The 9221-nt window shown below is 42.1% G+C and overlaps 1 protein-coding gene across 1 annotated transcript; it reads left to right on the top strand.

Annotated features, from left to right (window-relative positions):
- Positions 1–19: 19 nt before the first annotated feature.
- Positions 20–9221, top strand: LOC111971377 (probable rRNA-processing protein EBP2). Its single transcript, XM_023998128.2, has 10 exons — positions 20–210; positions 524–794; positions 939–1022; positions 6094–6269; positions 6613–6736; positions 7613–7702; positions 7818–7893; positions 8033–8162; positions 8298–8502; positions 8653–9221. Exons 2-10 carry the CDS (start codon positions 702–704, stop codon positions 8698–8700), a joined length of 1026 nt encoding a protein of 341 aa, XP_023853896.1. The 5' UTR covers positions 20–210; positions 524–701; the 3' UTR covers positions 8701–9221.

The following is a 9221-nucleotide window of genomic DNA, read 5'->3' as shown; positions in this document are numbered from 1 at the left end:
GAAAAAACTAATTCAGAAGGGTTTTGATCTTTAAAATGTGGCAAGCAAAACTCTTAAGGAAACTAATTAAATTATTTAAGACCATATTGATCCTTTTCACTTTGATCTGAAATTGCGCTATTGGACCTGTACATTTACATCTACAACTCCTGATCTACAATAGGCACATTTTTATAGCCTTACCTGGAACCATACATTCAACTTTGAAAAGTAATTATTCTTATTTAACTAAGCTACTTACCTTTATTGGGAAAACAATTGGTTGATTCCTCAAAACTCCTTATTCATTATTTATTTTTAAATCATTGATACATCCAGAGATTAACATGCTATGTTTTGCCAAGGCGTGGAATATAATATGAATAGAATGTTATCGTTACATTCTATCACTATGGAAAAGCATTCATACAATGCGTAATTACATAATAAACAATGAATATAAATTATTAAAGCATACACCCATATCAATATAAATTGAATATGTTTTTTGTCCTGACTCTTCTGGTCTTTTTTTCTCCACGAGTTATGAACCAGGAAAAGTGTAAATACTGCAAAAAAACGTTGGGGAGGAACATTTGATCTCTTCGGGCTGAGTGTTTCACCGGAAGATATTTTCGGAGGACCTGAAAGCCGCCACTTCCTTCCCACGTGAACCTCTCCATGTGAGCACTGCTTTTACATCAAATAACTGTTTGTATCCAATGATTCTCGTTAACAAAACCATGGATATTAACGAAGATGACGAGCAATTAGGTGAGACGTCTGAGGATGACAGCGAATTATCTGACGGAGAGGTAACTGGATATTCTATAGCGTGGTGCTTGGTAGCTAGCTAACATTAGCGAAGTTAAATAGTAGTTAACGTTAGTTAGCGATGTCTTTGCTAACTTTAGCTAGGTTATAAAAAGCTTTAATTTGCTGTGTTTCTTTTTCATTAGCTTCAAGATGCATTTGCAAAGGGTTTGTTAAAGCCTGGATTGAACTTTACAACAGAAGAACCGAAGAAGATTGTCAACAATGTGGTGAGTGTTGACATGCGCAACCAACCATTGTTTCCAAAGATCTACGTCCTATGTAGGTTATAATCGTTAAACCTGGTTAAACTGTTTAGGATTTTGTTTTTAATCTCTCTAAATGGTTAAACTAGTGAGATATATGATTATTGGAAAAGTCTGAGTTTGCTTCATTTTTTCTATCCTAAATTGAATTATTGAATTGTTTTACTATCTCATTTATATTACGTTACTCCATGATGTGGACATTGTGTTACTACATTACACACGCTGATGGGGGGGAATTACATACTGTTATTATAGAGGTTATAGAGGTAACATTACACAATATCAATTGCTTCAAACGGATCAATGTCTTTGTGTCATACACGCTTGGGGTTGCAGGACTTAGAATGCAGCTATAATTTTCTTTCTCAAATGGCGCGAATAATTCGGGTAGGTCTCTCCATAAAAGTCGCTGGCCACACACCAATACACAAATTTGACTGTCAAATGTATCACTTTGATAACAGCCAACCGTTGTCACTGTTTTGTATTCTATTTTTTTTTATTTAACCTTTATTTAACCAGGTAGGCCAGTTGAGAACAAGTTCTCATTTACAATTGCGACTTGGCCAAGATAAAGCAAAACAACAGTTTTTTGTTGTTGTTGCAATTCGTTCCAGTCATTGGCAGCAGAGAACTGGAAGGAAAGGCGACCAAATGAGGTGTTGGCTTTGGGGATGACCAGTGAAATATACTTGCTGGAGCGTGTGCTACGGGTGGGTGTTGCTATGGTGACCAGTGAGCTGAGATAAGGCGGACCTTTAACTAGCATAGACCTATAGAGGACCTGGAGCCAGTGGGTTTGGCGCCGAATATGTAGTGAGGACCAGCCATACAGGTCGCAGTGGTGGGTAGTATATGGGGTTTTAGTGACAAAACGAATGGCACTGTGATAGACTGCATCCGATTTGCTGAGTAGAGTGTTGGAGGCTATTTTGTAAATGACATCGCCGAAGTCAAGGATCGGTAGGATAGGCAGTTTACGAGGGTATGTTTGGCAGCATGGGTGAAGGAGGCTTTGTTGCGAAATAGGAAGCCGATTCTAGGTGTCATTTTGGATTGGAGATGCTGAATGTGAGTGGAAGGAGAGTTTACAGTCTAGCCAGACACCTAGGTATTTATAGCTGTCCACATATTTTAAGTCAGAACCGTCCAGAGTGGTGATGCTAGGCGGGCGGGTGCGGACAGCGATCGGTTGAAGAGCATGCATTTCGTGTTACTAGCATTTAAGAGCAGTTGGAGGCCACGGAAGGAGTGTTGTATGGCATTGAAGCTCGTTTCGTGGTTTGTTAACAGTGTCCAAAGAAGGGCCAGATGTATACAGAATGGTGTCGTCTGCGTAGAAGTGGATCAAAGAATTACCCGCAGCAAGAGCGACGTCATTGATATATACAGAGAAGAGAGTCGGCCCGAGAATTGAACCCTGTGGCAACCCCATAGAGACTATGGAGGGTCATGGTTAGTTTTGGGGGTCCCAAGTGGTGCAGCGTTCTAAGGGACTGCATCTCAGTGCTAGAGGTGTCACTACAGACCCTGGTTCGATTCCAGGCGGTATCACAACCGTCCGTGATTGGGAGTCCCATAGGACGGGACACTATTCGGCTCAGCGTCATTAGGGTTTTGCCGGGGTAGGCCGTCATTGTAAATAAGAATTTGTTGTTAAATGACTTGCCTAGTTAAATAAAGGTAAAATAAATAAGTACATTTTTGTGAATATTTTGAATGAAAGACCAAGTGAATAAACAGCAAATATTTTTTTCACAGCCTCTTTTGCTCATATTTACCAAGTGTGCCAATATTAGTGGAGGGCACTGTGCCAGTATTGATGCACAGACCAGTTTAGGTTTCTCAAAACAGGAAGTACCCGCGCTAAAGTCTATTCAATGCTGGTCTGACCAATCGGAATCCATGCTTCAAGTCCTCGGATACAGTGCCTTGCAAAAGTATTCATCCCCCTTGGCATTTTTTCCTATTTTGTTGCATTACAACCTGTAATTTAAATGGATTTTTATTTGGATTTCATGTAATGGACATACACAAAATAGTCCAAATTGGTGAGGTGAAAAATAAAAAACATTACTGCTTTAAAAAATTACGGAAAAGTGGTTCGTGCATACAGTGGGGAGAACAAGTATTTGATACACTGCCAATTTTGCAGGTTTTCCTACTTACAAAGCATGTAGATTCTGTAATTTTTTATCATAGGTACACCTCAACTGTGAGAGACGGAATCTAAAACAAAAATCCAGGAGGCCCAAACTGCTGCATATACCCTGACTCTGCTTACACGGAACGCAAGAGAAAGGACACAATTTCCCTAGTTAAAAGAAATTCATGTTAGCAGGCAATATTAACTAATTATGCAGGTTTAAAAATATACACTTGTGTATTGATTTTATATATATATATATATATACACCTGTTCTGAAAGGCCCCAGAGTCTGCAACACCACTAAGCAAGGGGCGGCACCATGGAGACCTAGGAGCTTTCCAAACAGGTCAGGGACAAAGTTGTGGAGAAGTACAGATCAGGGTTGGGTTATTAAAAAATATCAGAAACTTTTAACATCCCACAGAGCACCATTAAATCCATTCTTTAAAAAATGGAAGAATATGGCATCACAACAAACCTGCAAAGAGAGGGCTGCCGACCAAAACTCACGGACCAGGCAAGGAGGGCATTAATCAGAGAGGCAACAAAGAGACCAAAGATAACCCTGAAGGAGCTGCAAAGCTCCACAGCAGAGATAGAAGTATCTGTCCATAGGACCACTTTAAGCCGTACACTCCACAGAGCTGGGCTTTGCGGAAGAGTGTCCAGAACAAAACAAAAAAAAGCAAACGCGTTTGGTGTTGGAGCTTTTTGGCCATCAAGGAAAACGCTATGTCTGGCGCAAACCCAACACCTCTCATCACCCCAAGAACACTATCCCCACAGTGAAGCGTGGTGCAGCATCATGCTGTAGGGATGTTTTTCATCGGCAGGGACTGGGAAACTGGTCAGAATTGAAGGAATGATGGATGGTGCTAAATAGAAGGAAATTCTTGAGGGAAACTTGTTTGTCTTCCAGAGATTTGAGACTGGGGTGGAGGTTTTATTTTTGAGGTTTTTGGTTCCAACCACTGTGGTTTTGTGAGACGCACAGTAGGTGAACGGATGATCTCTGCATGTGTGGTTCCCACCGTGAAGCATGGAGGAGGTGTGGGGGTGCTTTGCTGGTGACACTGTCTGCGATTTACTTAGAATTCAAGGCACACAACTAGCATGGCTTCCTCTGCATTCTGCAGCGATACGCCATCCCATCTGGTTTGTGCTTAGTGGGACTATCATTTGTTTTCAACAGGACAATGACCAAAAACACACCTCCAGGCTGTGTAAGGGCTATTTGACCAAGGAGAGTGATGGAGTGCTGCATCAGATGACCTGGCCTCCACAATCACCCAAGCTCAACCCAATTGAGATGGTTTGGGATGAGTTTGACCGCAGAGTGAAGGAAAAGAAGCCAACAAGTTCTCAGCATATTTGGGAACTCCTTCAAGACTGTCAGAAAAGCATTCCTCATGAAGCTGGTTGAGAGAATACCAGGAGTGTGCAAAGCTGTCCTCAAGGCGTAGGATGGCAACTTCGAAGAATCTAAAATATATTTAGATTTAACACTTTTGGTTACAACATGATTCCATATGTGTTATTTTGTAGTTTTGATGTCTTCACTGTTCTACTATGTAGAAAATAGTACATTTAAAGAAAAACCCTTGAATGAGAAGGTGTCAACCTTTGACTGGTACTATATATATATATACTGTTTTCTACTGTATTTTAGATGATGCCACTCTGACATTGCTCGTGCTAATATTTATATTTCTTAATTTCATTCTTTTAGATTTGTGATTTGTTAGATACTACCAAGTGTTGGAGCTCTCAATGGTGCAGCTCTAGAACATTTTGAGGATCTGAGGACCCATGCCACAGCTTTGGTTAGCTTATATTCGTAACGTGGCTTGAGCACTTTCACGGGGTGCTGACCCTTCCTATTCTCAGCCACCGAGAATGGGCGCATATCCACGGCTATAAACCAAAGACTGTAAACACAGCCTACCTATCGCTCTTGTTATTTTCTTGGCCAAGTCAGAATCAGCGGCTTGAATGCAGAGGGGAGACCGGCGGTGTTGTGGTGTTTCTTTGCTATTCCATCTTGCTCTGGTATACTGGAGGGATGTTGGCGTAAATGTGTCAACATATTTGAGTTGTTGCCAGCCGCATATCCCATTCTCGTTGAGTTTAGCGACAATACTGCTAACGTTTTATTCACAACGCTCTGTCCTTCGCTGTTGTAATCTACTGGGAAGCCAAAATGTTCCCAAACTGGAGATTTAAACGATGATGGAGCATCCTCCAGTTCTTGTTCCTGGCTGCGCCTCACAAAAGGACCGTTTGAAATGCGACAATTAAGATTTGAATTTTGATTACAACTTGCGCATAGGCTCTAGTTTGAACAGAATAGCCTGATATGTTTTTCAGCTCAGATTTACTCCAGGTAGGCTTAAAACGCAGCGTAGGCATAGCAACAAAAAAATAGGCCTATTCGTTTGGATTTACAGTGCACACCGACTGGTTCGGCACCACTACATGTTACCGTTATTCCCCTAATCGACTGGTATTTCCATCAATGAATAGGCCAAACATTTTGCAATGGGATTACCCCCCCCTTCTCCCTGACAATTGGCCGGCGACAGTTCTTATTTTATTTAGGGGCTTTTTTGTTGTTGCCAGAAACCGGCTATTACCGGCTAACAGAAACCCTAGTGATTAACAAAAAAGTGTTACACTTACTGCGTTGGCGACCCACTAAAATCAAAATGCAACATTGTCTTAAAAAAATCTAAATAAGTAACATATTACGATTGTATGTGTAAGTTTTAGGACTATAAATAACTTACAACATTCGTTTCCAATGGTACTGTACTTAATAAGGTAAAACTGCTGAATGAGTCCAAAAACTTTTCTAATACTTATTTTCTTCATGGTTGTGTACAGGAGGGTTTGAAACAGTGCCTTGCCGACTTCCGTAAGAACACACTACCCTGGGTAGAGAGGCTGGACATGGTCAATCTCCCAGCTGATGACATCGTTGCCAAGTCCGAGGGCAGACTTGACAACAAGGCTAGCGGAGACCTCAACCCGGATGACGACTTCCAGCGAGAGATGTTCTTGTGAGTGTATTGCCCCGATACATGGGTGTGGGGCTCCCGGGTGGCGCAGCATCACAGTGCTAGAGCCGTCACTACAGACCCTGGTTCGATCCCGGGCTGTATCACAACCAGCCGTGATCGGGAGTCCCATAGGGCGGTGCACAATTGACCCAGCGTCGTCCTGGTTAGGGTTTGGCCAGTGTAGGCAGTCATTGTTATTGAGAATTTGTTCTTAACTGACTTGCCAAGTTAAATAAATACAAAAATCCATTCATATCATACTGAAGAGAGACTTTGGTGTAATATTATGCTCTTTAATCTATGGCAATTGTAACACATCCTCTCTTACGTTGATGTCCTCCAGCTACCGCCAAGCCCAAGCCGCTGTTCTGGAGGCGATGCCCCGGCTCCTGAAGCTTAAGATAGCCACCAAGAGGCCTGAGGACTACTTTGCAGAGATGGCCAAGTCGGACCAGCAAATGCAGAAGGTAGGATGCCCTGATGTAGCCTTAGACCAGAGATATCTTGCCATGTGTATGTGACTTAATTGCATCAGGTATGGGTAGATCTCTGACACCAAAACGGTTATAAAAAGAGTTGCTGTTTTACTATTCCGTAATTGCCTGTTTATGGCAGATATATAATTATTTTTTTAATGCTTAAAAACATTATTTGACAAAGTATCCTGACACAAATCAATATCCTCTTTAAATCACATTGGCTATGCATGGAGGTTGGTTCAGGTTGTCTTGTTATCGCATAATCTCTAATCTGACAGTCTGTCTTGCGCTCTTGCTTGCCAACTAGCAACATTGTATCATGGTACTGGCCCACAAAGTTTCCTGCACCACTAACTGAACTGTATGCATACAGGTGAGACGTGCCATACAAGTCCACCAAGAAGGAGTATTAAGATGAAGTCATTTTGATTTCCTCCTCTTCCACTAATCTAATGTCTGGTCGAATAGTTGTCCGTTTAATTTTTTTAATTTTTTATAAAGAAATGCAAATCAAGCTAGCTAACTAGCAACTTTAACAAGGATAAAGGCACAATAAATTGACGCTGAAACAGCGGATATTGACTAGCCAGATGGACAGAGGGAGACGTGCTTTATGCAAGGCGCCAACGTACCCTTGGTGAGCTATCATTCTTGCATTAGTATTGCAGTCACTTCCATCGTGGTGTCAATAAATCGCCAGTGGGCACTCCTAATCAAACTTTACCTTACACGCGGAGGCATTCAAATGGATTTCTGTTGGTATGGCCGGTAAATCTCACGTTTGTCCAGCAAATTCTGACATTTTACTGGCGCTGAAACACTGGTGTGGTCATGAATAATGCGACCCGTTGTCTTTTCCTATAGATCAGGAAGAAACTCATCATGAAGCAGACAATGATGGAGAAGTCCGAAAAGGCCAAGAAACTAAGAGAACAGAGGAAGTACGGCAAGAAGGTTAGTAATCCTCTCATCTCTTTTTCCTTGAAGGACAGCAGTGGTGGTCTCACTGGCACTTAACTTTTTATTATGTCATCTTGGTACATGTGGTCATATGAAATCTGTCCTGTAGGTGCAAGTGGAGGTTATTCAGAAGAGGCAGAAGGAGAAGAAGGCCATGATGTCTGCCGTGAAGAAGTATCAGAAAGGTAGGTCCTCAGTTCTACGTGTTGTGCTTACGGCCCAACTTGTTCACACTTGTCGTTGGTAAGTTGCTCTGGTTGACAGCATCTGCTTAAACTGCCAAATGTGATTCATAACGTTTTAAACACCCTCCTCTTCTCGTAGGCATGACTGACAAACTGGACTTCCTGGAAGGAGATCAGAAGACGGCTAAAGGAGGGGCTCCAGCTAAAGGAGGAGCAGGGAAAACAGCAGGAGGCCAAACACCTGATAAAAAAGCCACGAACAAAAAAGGGTAAGACGCCACACACAGATGTGAATGTTGTGCACAATGCTTATTCTCCACTACCTACCTATACTCATTGTATTCCGTGCTTTTATAACACATTTGTGTGTACTGTACCTCGACTCAAACCTCTTGACTTGACAGCCCCAATGCTAAGAGGAAGTATAAGGACCAGAGGTTTGGCTTTGGCGGAAAGAAGAGTGGATCCAAGTGGAACACCAAGGACAGTCACAATGATGTGTCAGGGTTTCGTGCCAAGGTGGCTCATGGGAAAGGAGGAAAGGGAGGGAAAGGAGGCAAAGCGGGACCTGGAGGAAAAGGAGGAAGGGGCCCTGCCAAAGGAGGGGCTGTAAGTGACTGACAGACATCATTGATCACATTTTAAATTAAAGTACAAATAATTGATTGTTCAAGTACATTTTTCCCCCAGTTATATTATTTGAAATCGTAGATCTTTTGTAATTTTTCTCCTTTTCTAATATGTTTTGTGATTCTTCAGAAACGACCGGGCAAGAATGCACGCAAGAAGATGAAGGGTCGCTCCTAAAGTGTTGAGAGCTGAAGGTCCTGCAGTCTGATTGGTCTCTCGGTCTGTGACATCAGCCAGGTTTGCACCCCGTCATCAGTCTTGGGTTACACACATTGCATCCCAGCGCATATATTGAAGAGAAGAAGTGCTCTCTTTCATTACTTAATTCCACACGCCACCTGTTATTGAGCCCTTGGGGCAGTGGACTGATATGGAGGACTTTGTCACTATGACCCAAGATGTCCACTTGCATCCTGCCCTCAGAATGATCTTTCCTAGAATATCGCGGAGGAGGCTAGATGTGGACTTGGCTGCATGTGAGCTTTAGAATGTCACCTTGTGCATAACCTGACTGAGCGGTACCGTACTATACACGCCAAATTCAATAACTGCCCTGCTACACTCCCTCTGCAGAGGAGGGGAGGTTTAAAACCCCAAACATGAATTTGGACATCAAAAGACAGTTACATTTTGTTTCTTTTATTACTGTCTGTAAAAAAAATCCATGTTTCTTTTAAAATAAATCTTTATACATTGTT

The sequence above is a fragment of the Salvelinus sp. IW2-2015 genome, linkage group LG13 (assembly GCF_002910315.2).
Source record: "Salvelinus sp. IW2-2015 linkage group LG13, ASM291031v2, whole genome shotgun sequence".
Classification (NCBI taxonomy): domain Eukaryota; kingdom Metazoa; phylum Chordata; class Actinopteri; order Salmoniformes; family Salmonidae; genus Salvelinus; species Salvelinus sp. IW2-2015.
Note: the sequence above shows the minus strand (reverse complement) of the source record. Positions and strands in the feature narration are given on the sequence as shown.

Excerpts from the sequence above, each read along its gene's own strand:
- LOC111971377 (XM_023998128.2), top strand. The coding sequence starts at position 702 with ATGATTCTCGTTAACAAAACCATGGATATTAACGAAGATGACGAGCAA. Across the intron at positions 7,703-7,817 it reads AGAGGAAGTACGGCAAGAAG|GTGCAAGTGGAGGTTATTCA; the intron begins GTTAGTAATCCT and ends TCTGTCCTGTAG. Across the intron at positions 8,163-8,297 it reads AAAGCCACGAACAAAAAAGG|CCCCAATGCTAAGAGGAAGT; the intron begins GTAAGACGCCAC and ends TTGACTTGACAG.